The sequence below is a fragment of the Balaenoptera physalus genome, assembly GCF_965194825.1.
Source record: "Balaenoptera physalus genome assembly, chromosome: 1".
NCBI classification, from domain to species: Eukaryota; Metazoa; Chordata; class Mammalia; order Artiodactyla; family Balaenopteridae; genus Balaenoptera; species Balaenoptera physalus.
In genome coordinates this window covers 150,295,089-150,316,309 of record NC_138882.1, presented here as the reverse complement: position 1 = coordinate 150,316,309, position 21,221 = coordinate 150,295,089, and the positions used below count along the sequence as shown (strand labels likewise).

General features: G+C 53.4%; 1 protein-coding gene across 7 annotated transcripts in view; it reads right to left on the bottom strand.

Moving 5' to 3' along the window:
- TTC22 (tetratricopeptide repeat domain 22) overlaps positions 1-21,221 on the bottom strand; it is a 35,073-nt gene that overhangs the window by 10,981 nt on the left and 2,871 nt on the right. Inside the window, exons 1-7 of one of the 7 annotated variants that reach the window (XM_082429678.1) lie at positions 13,273-13,814; positions 8,985-9,040; positions 8,666-8,781; positions 7,918-8,036; positions 6,512-6,673; positions 3,458-3,610; positions 1,801-3,001 (exon numbers count right to left, since the gene is read on the bottom strand). In XM_082429678.1, the coding sequence (XP_082285804.1) occupies positions 2,228-3,001; positions 3,458-3,610; positions 6,512-6,673; positions 7,918-8,036; positions 8,666-8,781; positions 8,985-9,040; positions 13,273-13,275 (1,383 nt within the window). In that variant the 5' untranslated portion in view covers positions 13,276-13,814 and the 3' untranslated portion in view covers positions 1,801-2,227. The other 6 variants (XM_082429677.1, XM_082429675.1, XM_082429676.1 and 3 more) reach the window with 6 other exon arrangements.

Below are 21,221 nucleotides of genomic sequence, written 5' to 3'. Positions count from 1 at the left end.
TGCAAGGACAAGGGAATATAAGCAGTGCAGAGGGACACAATGCCCTGAGAGTGTGCACAAAACAGAGTGATTAATGAGAGCTGGAGGATTTGGCAAGACTTCCTGGAGGAGGCACCTTTGAGCCTAGCACTTGGGATAGAAATTACAGGAAAAAAGCCAGTGGGGGAACAGGATGTACAAAGGCACAGAGGTAAGGCAGTTTTCGGGCAGGGAGACTAGTACACTGTGGGGAGGGAGCAGAGTAGTGACAGGTTGTGTTGGGGATCACAGGCCCAACTCTAGACTACCCATGACACATCTCCCAGGAAGGGCTGTGTCCCAGGAGACAGCACACATGGGGCAGGTCTGGTTCAAAGTCTGGTTCTTCCCATGCTTATATGTGACCTTGTTCAGTGTCTCAATGTCCTCATCTGTAACAAGGATCATGATGCCTACCCTTCAAGGCTGGTGAGAAAACTGCATGAGTTTACATGTATGAAGTGTATTGCACACAAGAGGCAGTCCCAGAAATGGGGTTTCCTTTCTCTTGTTGGCTTCTGTCAGTACCCCTGACAGAAGCTCTAGTGGGCGTTTGTTAGTCATTTATACGATTCTGTGAATGAGATTATCAGAAAGAAGCTTTATTGAAAAGGTTTGGCAGGAGGAGGAGGCAATGGAGGGAGAAATGCATGACCTTGAGGACAGGAAAAGTGAGGAAGGAAACAAACTGGGAAGCCTGGGGAAGGGACAAACCTCACCAACTTCCCAACTTTGCCAGTAAACCACCTTGAATTCAGTTTGTCTGCCTGGGGAAGCAGGAGAAGAGAGAGATGGGTTCCTGTCCTAGGGAAGGTCACAGGTCACAGCCGTGGGTGGAGAAGGGATGGGGGAGAAGTGAACAGGGCTGTGTGTGCGGCCTGCTGTCCAGTCACCTCCTGCACTCTCCTGCAATGGAGATGAGAGGAAGGAAGGAGGGAAAGAAAGTCACCACCTGAAGTGGTAAGCCATGATGAGCCCTGAGGTGGAATTCAGGGGCCTTAGGGTGGCCTCACTGTCTGGATTTCACAGGTGCCTGGAACGACAGCATTATCCCAATGGATATTAGAGTGCCCCAGGTGACAGGTGACACACAAACCCTTAACACATAAACACTTAATACTTTAGTGTTATCGGTTTATTAGTATTTTTCCAAACCTGAAAAATGCTGAGAGTAAGTTGGAGGGGTGGGGAGGCTAGAAAGTGTGACTTTGAGCAAGCTACTTCCCTTCCAGGGCTCTCAGTCTTCCTATGTGCACAAAGAGAGATCGGGGTGCGTGATCTCTAGGGATTGCACTTTTCGGTCTGTTCTCCATCTGTCACTGGGGACATGAGAAGCAATGCAGGGGTGCTGGCCTATCCTTGGTACAGTCTGAGCATCAGGAAAATGAACAAAGCAGTGAGTATAACTCTTTTTTTAAAAAAAGGGGAAAAGTGCAAAATAAACCACAAACCATTAAGGGGGTCTTGCCATTGCAGTTACATACAACCAGCATTCTTGCAGTCTGGAAAGAACCTGATCTGGAATTTTAGGTTAAATTAGCTCTTGTAAGTAAGTAGGACCACAAGAATCCAGCTTGGCCGTTCTAAGATTTGCTGGCAATCAGAGCCTAAGTCTTTGACAATAAAATTCCACGTCTAAGATTCTATGACTATGATTCCAAGAGTGTAAAATTCCAAGATTTTCTTCACTCTTTTGTAGAAGGTTTGAGGTTGGGGGCAGTTGGCACTTCCGTGGGTGGGGCCCCTACTTTCCCCCCCAAGAACAGAGAAGTCAAGCAAAGGTACTACTGATGGGCTTTATTTCAGGGAGTTTGAGGGCCTTTCAGACCAAGCTGGCCAAGGATGAGGCCTCCTGGAAGGCTGCTAGAGAGGCAGGAAAGAGCCCTGAGCAGCCAGATGTAGACTACCGCCCTTCCCTTACTTGCTCCTTGGCAGCTGTGCCCTCTTCTCTAGCCACGGCTTCTCTGGAGGCAGGACCTGAGACCTACTCCAGTCAACCTAAGTAAAGGGGGCTTTATTATAAGGATAGAGCAGGCTCTTGGGTACTAGAAAGCCACCAAAATGAAGGCAATTATCTTCTGTATCTCTTGGGAGGCTCCATATTATTTTTTCCGCATATTTGTACAATTTGGTCTTTCAGTTGACAGTTTCCCAGCGGCCCCTCGCGTCTGCCCCAGCTGAATCAGGCCTTTTTGCCTCCGTGGGCACGTCAAACCGTCCTAGGGTCCCAACGTTTCCATTCCAATTCCCGAAAGAGAATCTGACGGGGTCCCAGGACCCGCCAGCTTACGGCAGTGAAAGCCGGTGGGCAGCGCCCCGACCAGGTCCAATCACTTGTGGGCGGGGCCTCAACGGGGCGGGGCCTCAGGGACCTCCGAAGGAGAACGCGCGGCGGCCCCGCCATGGGCCAGTGCCCTCGCCCTCGCGCGCCATGGTCTCGAAGAGCAGCCGCACCAGCGCCGGCCGTCTCTGCGCAACTAAGGCCCGGGCCAGCCCCAGCACCTCGCCCGTGTGGCCGCGCCACACGCGCTGCAGCTCCTGGCGCAGGCGCGCCGCCGGGTACTTGTCCTGGGCGCAGCGCAGCCACGCGTCCACCTCGCTGCCCAGCTCGCCGTCGCTGAGCTGCGCCTGGCTCCACTGCGCCATCAGGGCCTCGAGCAGGCAGCCGAAGGCCTCGGTGTGGCTGGAGCCCACGTCGTCCAGCTCCACGGCGCGCTTGAAGCAGGCCACCGCGTTGGCCTCCTCGCCTTTGATGCGCAGGCACTTGCCGCGCAACAGCTGCAGCTCGGGCAGCATGGCGCCCAGCTCCGACTCGCCGGCCTTGGCCAGGAAGACCAGCGCCTGGTTCAGCGCCGCCTCGTCCACCGCCAGCAGCTCCTGCACAGCGTCCACGCCCATGTAGTAGTAGACCTGGGGTGGGGGCTTCGGGTGAGCCTTTCTCCCCTGCCGTCGCTGCTCCCCGTTCATTCCATTCCCACACTTGCTGTTTTAAAAATTCCACGCATTCATTCCCACCCTCCCTCCCTCGACAATTATTCATCGCAAATTTTGGTGCCCCTCTCCTGGCAAAGGAGACAGTACTCTGATTCCAGTTCCAGCCCCAGCGCTCTTGGCCATATAACCTTGAGCGGGGCAATCTCTGGGCCTCAGTGTTCTCATACATAAGATACTGTAACCTCTGGTAGTCATTCCGTGCGCACGGAAGGCACAGAAGGATACAGAATAATGGCCCACACTTTCTGAGTGCTTAGAAAGAACTGGGCCCTGTTCTGAACGCTGTAGGTGCATCATCTCCTATAATCCTCACCAATGCAGTAGGAGGCAGGCCTGGGGATGCCCTGCGTTCCTCCCTGTGTCCTCAGTGCCCAGGCCTGGCCTGGCAGAGAGTTAATAGGTTTTTAGTCAGCTATTGGCTACCCTAGCCAAGAGGCTACCTTACCTGGCCGATGTCCAGGTAGGTCTTGAGGCCTGGGCACACCTTGACCACTTCCTCGAGGTCGGCCTTGGCGCAGGCCAGGTGGTTCCTGTCAGGCATGCCCCCGAGCCCCATCTTGCTTCGCTCCAGGTCATGCAGGTAGGCTCTGACGTGGATCTGCCCACAGAGAGTCAGCTCAGGGAAGATGCTCCAAGCAAGGACCCTTGCCCTCTTTTCTATCCTAAATAAAGTTTTTTTTCTTAACAGCAACTCAGGGAGATTCTGTGGTGCAGTGGAAAGCCCCTGTGACTGGAACTCGGGAGTCCGAGGTCCTAGTCCTGTGCCAGCTTGGGCTAGCCACTCCTCTTTCTGGGCCTTAGTACACTGACCCCTCTCTGTACAATGAAGGGCGTTGGATGAAGTAAGAGCCATTCATTCATTCACTCATTCATTCAACAAATATGTATTGAGTGCCCACCGTATGCCAGGCACTGTGCTAGGTACTGGGGTACAGTGGTGATAAGACAGAGGAGGTCCCTGCCCTGGCAGAACGTTCTAGTAGGGGAGATGATCATAAACAAGTACATGGTACTACTTCAAGTGGTGACAAGTGCTATGAAAAATAAACAGGGTGATGGGATAGAGGTGACTAGGGGAGGGGGTTATTTGAGATGGGATGGCAGCACCGATTTTGTGAGAGACTGTGTAAGCAAGTAGTGTGGGAAGAATGGCAGGTGGCCCCAGCTTACAAGCATCAAATTACAAATGATTCCAGACCCTTGCTTTCATCACCACTTCCTCCCTTTTCCCCCACATCTATTTGGAGCATTTAGAAAATCTAGAGGTTCAGGAGGGGTAGGGAAGGGGTGGAGAAGGAGGAAGTAAGAAAAAGGGGGTCATTGTCGTTGAAGGTATTAATGCTTTATAGCCATTGGCGGGCTCTGGTTCTAAGACAGCTTCATGAGGTGGGGGTTGGGTGGGAGTGGGAAGCTCTGGCTTTCAAGCCAGTTGAACTTGGCTGAATTCCAGCCCCTCCTCCTCTTTATTAGCTTGACCTCTGTGAGCCTCATTTTCCACATCTGAAAAATCAGTACACTAAGATCTGCCTTGGAGAGTTACCATGACAATGGAGAGAATATGTTCTAGCCAGGACCTAGCACATGGTAGGTGCTCAGTTCATTCATTCATTCCTTCAACAAATATTCATCAAGAGCCTGCTACGTTCCGGGCACTGAGGATATATAGCAGAGAGCAAAATGACAAAATTCCCTGCCCTCGTGGAGCATGTATTTCAACTGGGGGGAGAGACAATAAACATGATAAATCAGCAAATAGTATGTTAGGGAGTGATAAGTGCTAAAAAAGAAAAACAAACCAAGACAGGAGGACACAAAGTGTTGGTGAGAAGCTGACATTTTCAAGAAGATAGCTGCTAGCAGCTGCCTTTTCTTCAAGCCCTGCAGGAAGTGAGGGAGGAAGCCAACTGGATATTTGGGAGAAGAGCATTCTAGGCAGAGGCCCTGAGGCAAGATCGTGCCTCAGGAACTGCAAGGACCCCAGGGTGGCTGGGAGGGAGGGAGCTGAGCCGGGGTGGGTCAAGGTCATGGGCCAGGTAGGGCCTTAGGGTCACAGCAGGGACTAAGGCTTTTACACAGATGAGTTCCCGTCCCTTCTGTTCCTTCCTCCTCACTGTCCCCTGCCTCCATCCTGGTGCCAGTCTGGTCATCTGAGTAGTAAGTGTGATCTTTGGAGCTACAGGGAGACAGCGAGCATACGCTACAGGCCAACCTGTGATGGAGTGAGGAGAGTGAGGTTTGAATTCCCACTAATGGAATGCAGGACCCTGGGAAGGTCACTGCCTCTCTGTTGCCTCATTAGTAAAATGACACACGTTTGGCCTCTCACAGGATCGTGCGAGAATTCAATCAGGCCATGATTATGAAAGTGCTGGGTGAAATGCAGAGTGTTATAGAAAGGTGTTATTATTTACTATCAATCATGAGTAATATCATTACTATTGATAATGACCACATCAACTGCCATGAAGGAACTGACTGTCTAGTACCTACTGGCAAAATGATTATGTCATACAGACCAAGACCAAGGGAGCAGATTCGCCATCATGTCCCATGAAAGGTAGTGGAGAAGGCTGTCCAGCCTGGAGCAAAGTGAACTCAGAGCTCCAGCTCTTTGCCCCCAAGCAGATGGGTTCTGTAGGGGCTCCAAAGGGCAGATCTGGGACCAGTAGGGGGAAGCCAGAGGCAGGCAGCTCTCAGTTAAATAAGTAATCTGCAGAGCTCAGTGACCATAGTGGACTGCCTCAAGCGACAGTGAGCCAGTTAAAAATATACCTAATAATACTGCTCAACCACTTATGAACTCTTACTATGTGGTCAGTACTGAGTTTTACACAAGAGTCTAATTTAATTCTCATAACAACTCTGTGAGGCAGGTACAATCACCTCCAGTCTATAGAAGAAGAAACTGGGGCTCGGACTTTGGGCAAGAGTATTCTGTCTACAGTCCCGTAGCGTGTAAGCGGTGCTGTGGGATTTGAACCAAGGCCAGCGGTGTTGAGAGCCAGAGCTCTGATCTACGACATCAGACTTCCTCCAATAGACCCTCTGCCTTTCACAAGCACCTCCCATGCTCCAGGCACCTGCTTTAGATGTTACTTCACTTAGTCTTCTGACAACCTTTTAAGATAGATGTTATTATCCATATCTTCCAGATTTGGGAATGGAGGTTTGGAGGGGTAAGTGGCTTGCCCCAAGTCCCACAGTGATGAGTGGAGAGGCCAGAATTCCACCCAGGTCAGTATGACTGCCTAAGGTTCTAATCAAAGAGGAGGCTGGCAGGTTGTTGGCTAGGTCATTGCAGAAGGGATGAGCAGTGGGTGGGAAGCTCCTTCATTCTCTCACTCAACAATCTTAGAGAACACAAACTGTGAGCCTTGATGACACCTAAGCTCCCTTCCACCATGAAGGCTCCCTGACCTCTGGGCTCTGGCCACAGGGTCTTGGCTCTTGTACTCTGATTCTAGATGGCAGGATGGGGTGGAGCTGCAGGTAGACTCACCTTGGCCCTTGTGCAGTATGCCTGCCAGTTGAGCTCCGGATCTCGTAGGATGTCCAGGGCCATGTTGCAGGTACCAATGGCCATATCCTGCTTTCCGAGGAGGTGGAAGATTTTGGCCAGGTGATTCAGGATGGGGGGTTTGTCCTTGGCAATCTCAATGGCCTGGGTAAGGGAGGAGGTAAGAACAAACCATTTGTCTGGCTGTTTGCCAGAACTGGAACCCCTTCTCTCAGTAGAGCCATATCACCCCAAAGATCTTATTCCTCATAGCCACCACATCGTGGGACCCAACACTTTGGGCACAGCTCACTGGCACTCAACTCCTGAGAGCCTGACTCGCTGCCATGCTCTCTGCCATGTTCACTAGACATGTCCAGTGAATCCCTCCAGACCCCAGGCAAACCCCTCTTCCTCAGACACGTCGCTGTGTGCTCCCCCATTTTCCTGGGGCAGGTAGGGGGAGGGGCCAGAATCAGCCTCTACCTGCCCCAGACTCACACAGTGTTTCTAGCTGGGCACAGCACTTCTCCCACCAGCACCCCAATATTGTTACTGACAGCTGCCTGCCTTGTGTTTGTTGCTGCCCCAGAGACGGTGAACTCCTACAGGGCAGGGGCCCCATCTGTCCACCTCTGTGCCCGGCACAGAGTAGGTTCCCAAGGAGGGGCAAAGGCAGTGCGTTAAATTGGACACAACTCTCGGAACATACGTGAACCAGTGTTTATGCTCTGCTCTCACTAAGATCTCTCACCAACAAATTGCTCGTTACTGACCAGCAAATGCTAGGAACGTGCCCCGGGCAGAGCGTCGTGCTGACTGCAAGGGGAACGAAAATTACAGGGTCCCTGGCCTCCAGGAATGTCTTCAAAAACTGAGCTAAGTGTGGAAACTGCCACAGAAACGAGGTGCCAAGAATAAGGCTTGAACAGCACTTTACAGTTTACAGTGAACAGTTTCATCCACTACCTCCTTTCAGTCTCTCAATATCCTAGATGGTGGACAGATCACATAATTAACAGATAAGCAGGTTCAGAGATGGAAGTGACTTGTTTTAGGGTCACAGGGCCTATGGGCAGAGCTGGCATCCAGACCCCAGCTAACCTCGTCTTCTTTCCACTTTTCCCCGGGGGTGTGAAGGGGAAAAGCCTGAGGGTATATCTGGGAAATCGTGACTAGCTTAGAAGACAGGCCTGGAGAAATGGAGAGGGTCTGACTCATAGGCCAAGAGGACAAGGGAGCACTTTGGCTTTGTTTGGGATGGAGAGAAAGGTCTGGAGTAAGGGCACTTCCTGAGTAAGGCAGGGAGGTGGGGATGACACCCAGAGAAGCAGCGGGTTCCGGGAGAGGAGGCTGAGGTGTCAGGCTCAGTCCGGGTTCGGAGAGCTTCTGCGGCTGGGGGCACATACCTTGCCAAAGCAGTCCAGGGGGTCGGTCCCTGAAAACCCGCAGTCATGGATGCCCATGGGGGTGATGGAGAAGGTGTCCTTCCTCTCCAGCAGCATCCCGAGGTAGCACCAGGCCAGAGCTGGGGGTGAGGCCGGGAGAGGGGTCTCAGGCAGCAGCGGGGTGGAGAGAGGGAGGGGAGCCACGAGGAGGCAGGGGGCCAGTGCCACCCCAGGTGTTAGCCCCCAGGAGGACAAAGGGAGGGGAAGTGGCATGAAATCACTGTGGGCCACCCAGGGACCGAGAGAAACAACGGTGGGGAGAGGGACGTGTGAGTGGAGGGATGAACAGTTTCAGTGCTTGTTCTGTGTTTACTGTGTCACGCGGGACACCCCGCTCTCTGACTCCAGCTCTCCCCAGCTCTGGAGTTCTGGTCCCTGTGGAAAAATGACTCGACTCCCCTCCAGAACAGCCTTCCTTCCCCCCACCACAAAATGGGGATAAGAGGCTGCAATGGCGAGAACTCTGTCTCTTACACTTTCGGTCACAGACAGGCCTGGACACGTGCACCTGGAGTGATCTGCAGGCGCCCGTTCACCTGTGCGAGGTGTGCGAGCTCCCTGAGGTGAACAAGGGAGTGGATGAGACAGAGGGTGAGGGACAGCGAAACAGTGCTAGAGGTGGGGACAGTGACAAGACCGGCAGGGCTGGTGGCGGGTGCAGGGAGGACGGGGCAGAGGCTCCTCTCCCACCCGTGCCCACGGGTCCTGCCTTGGTGGTGGGGCTCCGAGGACTTGAGGACTTGCCGGAGCAGGGCCAGCGTGCGGTTGAAGGCCGGCAACCTCTTCTGCTCCTCGCGGCCCAGCTCCAGGAAGATGCCATCTAACCTGTGGCAGAGAAGGGGACGCGGCTGGTCAGCACCCTCCCAGCCGTCCCCAGGGTGCCGCGAGTCCTCCCCAGGCCAGTGGGCAGGGAGGGGAACTCGGGGAGCCCTTGCCACGCAGATGGGCTCAGCCATTTCTCCCCTGGCTTCCAGGCCCCACGTCTCCCCGTCCCTCCCCACCATCCCATCCCCAACCCATAGCCTGACCTGATGAAGAGCGTTGCCATGGTGAAGTACCAGCCCCTTTTTTCCTCCTTCGGGATCTAGGGAAGCAGAGAGTGGCTTGTGCTGCTGCTGTTGAAGCATTTGGGACATTGTTCATAGACTCCCATGCTTTCCCTGAACCCTGAGAAGCAGCAAGTACACTCTTAGTCCTGGCTCTGCCAGTGGCTGGCTGGGTGACCTTGGGCGAGTCACTTCACTTCTGTGACCACAGAGGATTTGACAAGATGACCTGTGTGAATGCCCCGAGCAAGGTGTCCATCACAGAGCAGGCGTGGCATCCATTTCCTTCCCTCCCGTCTTGCCTTCCAGGCTAAGCTCCCCTCCCCCTTGTCTCCCCGACCTGTGCCCTGGATCCACCCTTGCCGCAGGGCCCACACTCCACCAGTCACCTTCTCTCTCCCCCCGCTTCTCCCCTTTGGCGCCATCCCTCAGCTTCCACCTTCCTGAGAAAGCCCCTTTGGGCATGTGAGTGAGCTCAGCTGAAGCCCAGGACCCCACCCTGAACTGTTTTCCCATTGTTTTTCTTGCCAACTTTGCTGTGCATTTAGACTGACTTGGGCACCAGATAAAATATTTATGACGTTATTTATGGGAGTAGCTGCTCCTGCCTTGGGAAGGAATTTTAATGAAAACCAATAAAACCCCCAGTGCATATCAGCAGCTCTGCCTCAGGCTCCAGCCCCTCCCTCCACATTCATCTCCTGTGGTTGATCTCCAGGCTCCATTCTGCACTCACCACCCGCCGTCCGTCCGCAGGGGCCGTCTCAGCTCAGGGCCCCTATTATCCCTCCACCCCACCCTCAGCAGCTAGGATGAAGCATTCAGTCCAGCCAGCATTTCTATGGTGTGAGGCATCTATGGTGTGAGGCCCAACTATGATGTGTTGGGTGCTATGGAGCTGTGGCACTGAATGGGACCTGCACCCTGGCCCAAATGGGCTCACAACCCGGTTGGGGAGACCATAAATAACGGGGTTTGAAGGAGCGCCTGCCATGTGCCAGGATTCTGACACTCACCATCTCAATCTCACAACAACCTATGAGGTAGGCGTCATCCCCATTTTACAGAGGCACATATTGAAGTTCAGAGAGGCAAAATGACTTGCCCAAGGTCACACAGCATGCAAGTGTCAGAGCTGGGATTTGAACCCCATTTGTTAGTCTCCAAAGCCCTTGCTCCCCTCATTACACTGGCTTACCAATAACTATAATATGAAGCAGGGTTTGATCAAGGCTGAGAGGGGGATGCAGACAAATGCAGCAGGATGAAGAGGCCACTTCCAGCCAGAAGACTCTGAGAAGGTCTCATAGAGGATGGGCTGTAAGGTGGGCCTTGAATAGCAGTGGTATTTGAGAGGGTGAGGTGGGGGGACAAGGGCATTCCAGACGGGGGGCTCAGCACGGACACGAGTGGGCAGCTGGGGAGCATGGGGCACGGTGAGTATGACTGGGGTGTGGCGGGAGCTAACGTTGCCAAGTTAGGCTGCGGCTGCTCTGGGGTGGCCTTGGGTGGTTCGGAGGAAGAGAGGAAGGGGGACCTGTGAAGTAGATCTCAGTGAGCAGTGTGATTGCCTGTAGGGGAGTGTCTTGAACCCTGACCCAAGCCAGGTCTGGCAGGAAAGCCAGACCAAAGACAAAATTAGAGCAAAAGGAACACCAGGGGCTATGGGAAGAGGTTTCCTACATGATCCAGGGGGACCCCCAAGACTTCTAGAGGAGGACGTGCTGGAGCAGGGTTCTCAGGGACAAGTAGGAACCAACCAGGTGGATACGGTGAGAGAGGGCATCAGATGGAGGGCACATCATGTGCAAAACCTCAGAGATGAGCGAGCAGGTGTGTTGGGGGCTGCATGCAGCCCAGAGCGGCTAGAACCCCAGTTGTAAGGGGCGAGGGGATGAGCCAGCAGGGGAACATCAGGAGGGGCCCCTGAGTGTCAGGCTCAGGACCTGGAAGTCATCTGCAAGGCAATGGGGAGGCATAGAAGGGGTTAGAGGTGGGGAGTGCCAGGATCCGGTGTGTTTTCGCATTCATATCACCTTGAAGAGTTATCCTGTTACTTAGGTTGGAATACGTGTATGGGGGTTTGGCTGGGAACAGGGCTGTCTGGAGGGGACAGTGGTGGGACCCAAGGATTAAAGGGCATCCTTGAGAGCACAATGGAGAACATTGGCCAAAGCAAAAAGCTGGATGGGCTGCCAGATGACTTTACCTGCTGCACCTGCACAGGACCTGGGACATGGGAAGGGGACTCAGATTCATGGGGCACCTACTGTGGGCCAAGCTGGCCCAGGACCTTGACATAATGTTAGCACCTGTCTGTGTGAAGGACCAAAGGCACGTGTGCCTCAGTCTCCCTGGTTGCCTGTGGCTGTGATCTCGTGACCTCTGTCCCCATGCCTGCTTTGAGGTTGGCCAGACTGAGTCATGGTGGGGAGACACAGAACTTGCTCCCCCTTTCAGGCTCCTGACAAGGAGATGTGACCACAAGTGACAGCAGGTATCCTAGACTAGGGGAGGGCTGCAGTGCAGAGAGCAGAGGCTCGGGTGGCCAACAGGTCTGGCCACAAGAGGGGGGTGACCCTGGGTGGATGTGTTACCCTTCAGAGGCTGTGTCCTTATCTGCAAAGGGGCATTGTGAGGCAGTGACCAGCCTGGAGACTGTGCCCATAAATCTCCATAAACGTTTGCCCCCTTTCTCCTGGTTTGCATTAGAAATGTGCAGGGTCAGGTGTGTCTAGGAGGCTGCTTTGCCCTATTTCAGTTCTGGGTGGGGCATCGAGGTCTCAGGCTCTGGAGTCCAGGGCTATCCTGCCTCACCCCACTCTCCACCTCTCCACCCCCCACAGTGGTCCTAGGGCCTCACATGCCCCGTGGGGTCCACAGGTCCCCAGTGTTGAAGAGCAGTGTGTTGTCCTCAGGGCTCTCCCTGGTTCATAGCCACTTTCTTGTTTGGTATTCAAGATGCAAGAAATTAAGTTATGTGTCCAAATCACACAGTTAGTACATGACAGAGTTGGGACATAAACTCATGCCTTCATAGTCCTAGCCCGAAGCCTTGTCCACAGCACTCAGTTACCTTGATCAAGGTATTATGTCTCTGAGAACACTGAGACCACAGAGGTGAAGCAGCTTGCTCAGGGTCACACACTGGTTAGTAGCAGGACTTAAAACCCAGTGGTTTCACCACCATTCTGATAGTCTTGAGTAAGTCAAGCCGGGTGATGGTTTGCACTAAGTAAGCAATACTACCACCTGGTGGCAGAGTGCCTGAATTGCAGGGGCAACTCCTAAAGGTTAACTCTCCTCCTTCCCTTCTACTTGAAGACTAAAACTGATTTTCAGAGAAGTAGCTAGCTGAGTGACACCTCTATGACAAATCCCAAATGTAGCCCCTCCTCAGATCCCACTTAAGAGTAACATTTGCAGGAGGGCTTATGGGGTTGCAAATCAGGAATGGAGTTAATGGTATAAACAGACCTAGTTTGAAGCCTCACTGTGCTTGTGTTCCAATCCTCCATCCCTGTGATGGAGCTAGTAGAGAGAGACCATTCATTTTGCTGTGCAATTCTGGTCCTAAAATGGGCTGTCTCTTTAAAAATCCTTCTAGTTGTAACTGAAGCAGCAGCTGAAGCTGTTACCAGGGGCAACCTGGCAAGCCACAGTATGTTAAATTAAATTAAACAGGCCTCTGACTGCCCCCTCCCCTCCTCTCTCCTGGAGAATGAAGTTGCTGTGAAACCTCTTATGGCTGCAAGGAATTCACTTCCAGAGTTGATGGCTCCCAGAGGCAATATATTTGGAGGTAGCCTGGGAGGGGCTGACAGGACCTCTGCCAGGAGAGGAATATTGACTGAGGGCCTCCCCGTGTGGGCTTTGGCAGGACACCCCACCTTTTCTCTTGTTCATCCTCATCAGGACCCCATGAGCTGGGGGTTCTGGGGTCTATGAGGGGGCACTGGCCAGAGCGTGAGCCCGCCAAGGCTTCAAGCTGGCAAGGCCCAGGCACCAGCACTGCCCTTAAGTAGCTGGTTAGATCCTGATACTAGCTGAGGGTGGGAGTGAGGCACAGACTTCAGGCAAGGGGTTCTCAGGACATCTCCCAGCTCCTCCAAGGCCCTCACCGGTATTTCCCTCATTATAGAGATGGGGAAACCGAGGCTCAAAGAGGCAGAGACGTGCCTACTTCACCTGATATTTCAGGCCAGGTCTCTGACTTCAAGTGCATGTTACTCCCACAATACCTTGCTGCAAGTGTTTGTACAGTGCTTACCATTTACAAAGTGCACTCACACCGATGCCACATGATCCTCAGAAAGCCCTTCGTGGAATGTAGAGTGGGTTATCATCACCCCCCTAGTACAGATGGGAACACTGAGGTGAGAAGACATCCTCAAAGACACACAGCCACTGTGAAAGCCTGGACTGAAACCTGGAAATGCTGCTTTTTTAGCTATACTAATAATAGTGCATTTTATTGAGCACTTACTATGCACCAGGCACATAATTTACATGTGTTAACTCCGGGGTAACCTAGGAGGTAGGGACTACGATTATCCCAGTTTTACAGAAGAGGCACCTGTGGCCCAGAGTGGCATAGCTAGAAGGTAGCAGAGCTGGGAACCCAGCAGCTTAGCCCCAGAGTTCCTGCACCTGACTACCCCAGACGAGTGGTCCTCGAAGTGGGGTCCCCCGACCAGCAGCATCAGCAGCACCTGGGAATTTGATGGAACCACTGCACTAGAGTCTAGCACTGCAGAGAGCCAGGTGAAAATGGCAGGCCAGTGCATCTCTTTTTAAATGAGCAAAAGGATCAGCAGCTGTGATCCTCTGGAAGCCTGAAGATCCAAGCTGCTACAGCTGGGTGGGTAATTGACAAAGGTGGGTGATCTGGCAGTACCTGCAGAGAATATCAGGATTAGGATTAGACATTACAGAGCAGGTTTGTGTTAACTTGGCAGATGTAAGGATGGGTCTCAGCTGGCTACTCCATTTACTTCAATAGGTGGTCCCCACAGAAGGAAATGTTGCAGGGCTTAGCTATTTTAGAGGATTTCAATAGAAGATCTCAATATGCTAATGGTTTATGAATCTATATGTGTCTGCATAGGCTATACAGAGACCTTACTGGTTCTTAAGGAAAATGTTTGCCTTGCAGTTTGAACATTGCCCCTGTGGACGTTGTATTCTGTGTTTCAGAGTCAGTTCCTGAGAGCTGACTGATTCCCTTTCAGGGGAGGGGGGATGAGAAGGAGGAAAGAGAATGAACATTTCTCAACCATCAACTGCCCACTGGGCACTTTCGTGCATCGTGGCACTGAATCCACCCACACAGCAGCCCGAGAAGGTGTAATGCATCCTCCTTCTTTTACAGGCGAGGAAACAGAGGCTAAGAGAAAAGCCGCCCGGCCAGCCCCACAGCCCAGGGGGAGGTGCCAGGATTCAAGTTCAGATCTGCCTCCCTCCAGGGCCCCTGTTCTTTCCACCTCATCAGGCTGACCCTGTCTGTGAAGGCTGATGCTGCAGAAATAAAAGTCACCAGGTGGCAGGCCTCAGGACTATGCTCTTCCTGCTCAACTGGAATGTCCTCTGTGATGACACAGAGCAGCCTTGGGCTCTGCACGCGGAGACCCAGCCCCAGCCCACCTGGCTGGCCTGGCACCCCTGGGGGTCTGCCCCAGAGAGGCTGGGCAGGGGTTTCTCCTCATCCAGCTCCTGCCTCGGTGGGGGTGGGGAGTAAACAGAGGGTTGAGATTGGAGTCCCACCCCTGCCTCTACCTCCCCCCAGGGTTCCGTGAAAGTCCGCTGGCCCAGCCTGGGCCTCAGCTTCTGCATCTATAAGCAGGGATGATCGACTGGGTTTGCCTGTGTCACAGGCACATGGGTGGGAGTGATCAGTGCGACTGCGCAGAGGGGATTGGGGGGATGGGTGCTGTGCCATGGAGGTGAGTCACCTATTCAGCCCTGGCTGGGTTCCCTGCATGGTCTTTGTGGAGTTTAAGAGTGGAGCAGATCGACTGCATCTCCCCATTGTCACCCCCTTTCTGGTCCTAGATATGTCACGCAGACGCAGACTCTGTGAGCCTGCTTTGCTTTGCACTGGTTCCACAGACTCGCAGGACTGAGTAGAGCCACTTCTCTATTCCGTGGTCCCTAGAGAAAAGGGACCCTGTCCAGTCCTGGGTACAAATCCAGCTCTGGCACCGGGTAGGTCTGAAGGAGTCCTGCATTTTTTCAGCCCCTCCCATGGGTCCAGGCTGTGTGCACCCTTAACACACTCTATCTTTCCTCCTGTAAAGAAGGCAGTTGGGTCAGATGATGCTACAGGCAACTTTGGCTCTGGGGTCCTGTATCAATAAGGAGGGGAGACCCAGTTCCCAAAATTGCCAGGTGTGGAGGGAAAGAAGCCAGCAGCAAATTCAGAAGGTGCTGTTATGCAAATGTGAGCAGCACCGAGGCCATCAGAAGGCTGGGGCTAGAGTATCAGGAAAGCTGTCCCTCAGCCTGGGCTTTATGTCAGAGAGAACTGAGTTCAGTTCCAGCCAGCCACTCATGGCTGTGTGCCCTTGAGCAAGTTGCTACAGCTCTCTGAGCCTCAGTTTGCTCATCTGTAGAATGGGGTTAATAACAGTTCTGATTCCCCAGCATTTCTAGGAGGAGCAAGTGAGATAATCTGTGAAAAGCACACAAGTGCACAGTCCCTGACTCATCGTCCAGCATCACCCAAATCAAACCACTCAGATTTGTGGAGTTGTGTGTGTGTGTGTGTGTATTTGCAAGCACCATGGGAGGAGAAACCCTGCCCATGATCTCAAAAGTTGGAGATCAACTCTAAAGTCCTCAAAACACCGTGCCTGACATTCCCCAAGCTGTGGTTTCCTACCTCCCTCTGTGTGTTTATGTGTTTTCTTCTGCCAGGAGGTTCATTCCTTCCCCCACTTCTCTACTATCAAAGTCCTTCTTGTCCCTGAAATCACCCTGGCCACCACCTTAGTCCAGTGACAGAGGAGGAAATGACCACCGTCCACAGAGGACTTGCCCACTGTCCCACAGCCAGTCGGGGCAGGGCTGAGGCAGGAACCCAAATCCTGACCCCTGGCTCCAAGTGGGGTCTTCCCCGATGTCATTGTTCTTTTCCCAAAGTTGGTTCTGGGCTGAGCTGGGCTGAGGGCGAGCTCAGGAAGGGGCAGGAGGAAGCGGGAGGAAGCAGAAGGAGGGCGGGGGCTCACTTAGGAGTCCTGGCAGCCCCATCAGGGGATGAGGATGAGAAGGACGCGTCCATCAAACCTCGCTGGGGCTGGGTCTTCCCTCTGTGACCCCAGTTCCTCCTCCCACACCCCTGCCAGGCTGGTACCACTGTCCGCATTTCACAGAGGGAGACATGGACCCTCAGAGAGGTTACACAGCCAGCCCAGGTCACCCAGGGCGTCCCTGCAGCCTGCAGATTCCCACACCAATGCTCTGACCTTGGTCCCAGCAGCGCATCTGCCTGCACCATGCGCCCGAGTTGTCAGGGTCTGGTGTTGGGGGACGAAGGGGAGAGGGAGAAACGGAGGCTGAGGGAGAGAGGGGGGCATGTGGGAGGCGGAGAGCTGTTGGGAGGGCAGCTCCTTGAGGAATTCCCAGGTCCTGGGGCTGGCCTCCCCGCTGGTGGCACAGGTGTGTGTGTGTGTGTGTGTCGGTCCCTCCTGCCAGGCGACTGTGTGAATGCCTGCACCTTTGTTTGTCTGTGAGGCTGGCTGCTGGGCCTACCAGCACTGGGTCCATCCCCACCCGCCCCAGCAGGCCAGGTGAAACCTGGATGGCCCATGTGCACCCAGTCACCTGGGGCGAGTCCCCTCCCTGGGCCTGTTCTGTCCTCTGTGCAACAGGAAATCACAATACCAGTGGCAGTGTGTCTGTGAGGTTTGAATAAAAATCAAATGTGCTAATGAACGTAACATTCTGAGCTCCGTGCCTGGCGTACAGGCTGGATCAATGGCACCCGCTGTGGTGGTGTTTCCTGTTACCACCCTGAGCCTGCTCTGGGCCAGGAGCAGGGGTGAAGAATCTGCATGTGTGTGTACCTGTGCTTGTGTGTGTGCAGGTACGTGTGTGTGTGAAGCCACACGATATTCTGGGAAAAGGGGAAGAAACTCAAATGATTGAGTTAGCTTGGGACAGAGATATTACTTTTTTAGAGAAATATAAGTTCGAGTTACTTTATTTTAGAAAAATAATGGGGATTTTAAGACTAAAAAACCAAATTAAATTTAGCAACAGTCAGAAACCCCTCTTGGGTGTCCAACCCCGTTCCAGACACGGGGTGGTAGGTAGAGATAGAGGGTCGCCCAAGGCAGAGGGCTCACCCTCTAGGGGGCAAGACAGAAACCACTGTTATAGAGCAAAGCTGAGGGCTGTGGCGGCCAGAGGGTGCGCAAGGTGAGGGGCTGGGCCCCAACATGATCTACACTCTGCCTGGAGCCCTTCACGGTCTCTCGCTTAATCCTCACAGCAACCCTGCGAGGTGATGTTAGAATCTCACCTTGCAGATGAGGAAACTGAGGCTCAGAGAGATGTGAAGTGACTTGTCCGTAGCCACCTGGTGATGGAGGCACAATTTTAACCGAGTGTGTCCAACTGCAAAGTGTTTGCTCCTAATACCCACTCAGCCTGGAGACTCCACCAAGAACCCATCTGTGAGCGTGTGTGGAGAGGTGACGGGGGTGGGGAGGAATGACGGATAAAGCAATCTGCCTCATCATATTTTTGCAACTTGAGGACGAGGAAAGGGAGGGAACGAAGGGCTGAGAGGGAAGGCACAGACACTCATCCACTCGGACACAGACACGCTGCTTATTTTTGGATTATGGGCTGAATTACTAACTTTTGTAATGTTTTCTCTTGTAATTTTAGTTAGCAGAGGAGCAGCCGTCATTGGTTCTTTGGCTGCTCTTCATTCTTTGAGCTCCGGGGGCTCCTCCCTGCCTGGGACAGTCCCAGCCCCCTCAGGATGGAAAATCTCCTGGAGCTGCAGCACCGGGTGGGTCAGACTCCTGGCCGCCCGCCCCCAGCTGTGCTCCTGTGGGTGGCGACCCTCTCAACGCGAGGTCACTCAGCGGCTGCTCCACTCTCCCCACTCCTCCTTCTCTGACCCCATGCTGACTTCACCTCTGCCCTCATCCTTCCTATCCCCCCACCACCCCCGATACACAGCAACCTTCTCTCTACTTCTCCACACTTCCACCCTGGATTTCCAGGAGATGGCCGGTGTGGGGGGCTCCCCTCCCCATCCTGCCGGCCATCTGCATCACACTTATTGCACCCCAATTCTCCCACCTCTCCAGAAAGAGCAAAGGCTTTGGAGTCAGAGTGGCATAAACTCAACTGCCACTTACTAGCTCTGTGGTCTTGGGCAGGTTACTTAGCCTTGCTCTGCCTCAGTCCCCACATCTGTAAAATGGGATCAGGGGGTTCTTGTGAGGACTAAGATGAAGTCCGCAAGGCACCCGGAGAAGAGCGTTCATGAGTATTACTGTGTGAAGGTGGGCATTGTATGAAGGAAGGTTTTCAAGGGGGAGGTGACATTTGAGCTGGGTTTTGATGGATGGAGTTTGCTTTCTAGGCAGAGGGAACAGTTCCTGCACAGGCAGCTGTGAAACAGCACAGCATGTCTGGAGAAGTATGAGAAGTTTAGAGTCCCTGGGAAGTAAGGTTCAAGGGAAGTAAGAGGAAATGCGGCTGAGAGGAGGGCAGGAACCAAACCTCAGAGACCACATCAGCAGTTCCTCAGGGCCACCACGTGCTCTTCCCCATGAAGCTTCTGGTTGCTCTCTTTCCAGGTCTCATCCCCTGCTCCAGTTCAGTTTTCACTAAAGTCCCCACCACAGGACCTTTGCACATACCATGCCCCTGTCGGGATTGCCCTCCTCTCATTCCTGCCAGTACACTACTGCCTCTTCCAGAAGCCTCCCTCAGTCACTTGTGCTGAAAGGAAGTGTGTCCTCTCTGAAGTTCAGTTACTGTCACTCTATCCCCAGGACCTGGACTTGCCAGGTCCCTGCTGACTCCAACACGGGTCCTGATGTCCTCGAAGTGCACTTCCCTTGTCAGCCTCTGGGGGAGTGCTGTTTTTGGTTCAGAAACTATGGTCTCTGGTGTACAGCACTCAGAGATGATTGTCACCTGGCACAGGCCATGTAATGAACGCCTGTGACCTCAGCCAGTCATAGGCACACCTCTGACACGCCCCTTTAGTCCCCACTCCCAGAGAGGGGGCTCAGGGAAGACTAGTTACTGAAGGAACTAATGTTTGCTCTTCCCTTTGTCCATGAGCTTCTAAAAGGCAGGACTTCTTAACGATAGGGCCTGGCACACAGTAGGTGCTCAATAAATGTTAAGATGCTGAGCATGTGTGTCTCAGACATGCCCCGAATTTACCAGTTTATGGGCACTTTTACCCCATGATTTGATTGGATAATCATAGTAAACTGAGGCAGAAATCACTGTTTAATGTTTATAAAGCAGACACTGAGGCCAGAGATGAAAAGTGACTTGTACAAAGTCACACAGCAAAATAATAAGCGACCTGGGTGCTTGAACACAAGCCTCCTGCTCTAACTATACAAAATCATCATTGTCATCCTGATTGCGACTATTTCTTGAGCATCTACTCTGTGCCAGGTACTTTATAAGCATGATCTCTCCTAATCCTCAGATGATGAAATGGGGGAACTCCAAATCCCCACTTTCTCCTGGGACTGGGGGGGAGGTTCTGACCACAGACACTCTGTGCAGACCTGGGGAGCAGCCGCTGGGCCAGGCCCAAGGACTCAGCACAGGCCACCTCCCACCTGAGACAGTCAGCTCCCACCCTGGAGCACAGGGCAGTGTCCTGCTTGACACTCTCTCCTCTGGGCGGTCACTGAAGGGGACGGTGCGGTCCCCACTGTGGCTGGGCAGACCAGCAGCAGGGAGGGAGGAATCGGCCCCCATTCCTTCCCTACGCCCAAAACTTTGCCTCCCTGCTCACCTCCTCCAGGAAGCCTTCTCCTGAGAGCAGGAAGGGACCTCAGAGACCATCCAGTCCCCCCTCCCTCCCTTTCACAGATGGGGAAACCACCACCCAGACAGGAGAAGGCCCCACCGTGGGTGGTTGCAGCTGAGATGAGAACCCAGGACTCCTGGCTCCCAGCCCAGGGCTTTTCAGGCCCTGCTCTGAGACTGTGACCACACTCAACATACACCAAGCTGGCCACGCCTTCCACTGAGGGCGGCTGGCATTCAGGGCCTTGTGCTCAGGCTCTAAAACAGGAGACCTGGGTTCCTTTCGGCCCCAGGGGATAGCCACAGCTGCACACAGTCTTGCGGGGAGGAGGCTCTCCCAGGTCAGGAGAGGCAGGGGTCGTCTGTGATCTTGCTGTTTCTGTGCAGGCTCTGTTCCTCATTTTACGGATGAGGAATCCTAGGATACAAGCACCATTATTATCCCCATTTCATAGAAAGGGAGGCTCAGTCATGCTACAGACTAGTCGGAGGTGAGAGCATGGGGAATTGGGATTTGGACTTGGACTGTCTGACACAGAGTCTACCGTCTTAACCTCCACCCGGCCCTGCTCCCCTTAAGTCAAGTCTGTGCCTCCCACCCAGCACTCCCTGAGGTCTTGACTCCACATTTCCTCTTATGGGGGAGCCATAAGCTTTGGTGGAAAAGGCTCCAAGGGGCTGTGCAGAGGCTTTGTGAATGGAGCCATCCTACCCATGTGTGAAGGCTTGTTGTCATTTAACTATCACAAATAGTCATCATTATCAGCTCAACCCTGCCTATGCTGTGCCTTCAAGGAAAAGTCATGGTACCTCTCTGAACTGTGATTTCCTCTTCTGTAACAAGAGGATAACGCCTCTACATCATTTGTCTGTCATCCAATGCAGGCAGCCTTTGGGATGGCCCCCAGTGATCCCCACTGCCTGGTATTCGTGCTCTTGTGTAACCCCCTCTCTCTGCCTGTAGGCTAGACCTAGTGACTTGCTTCTAATGAAGAGAATATAGCAAAAGTCATAGGATGTCCTTGTGGCAAGGACCTGAGGGAGGCCTCTGGCCAACAGCCAGTGAGGAACTGATTCTCCCAATAGCCATGAGTGTGAGCTTGGAAGCAGACTCCCACCCCACCGCCCCCAGCTGAGCAAGCCTTCAGATGAGACCACAGCCTAGAGGCACCCAGCTAAACCATGCCTGGGTTCTTG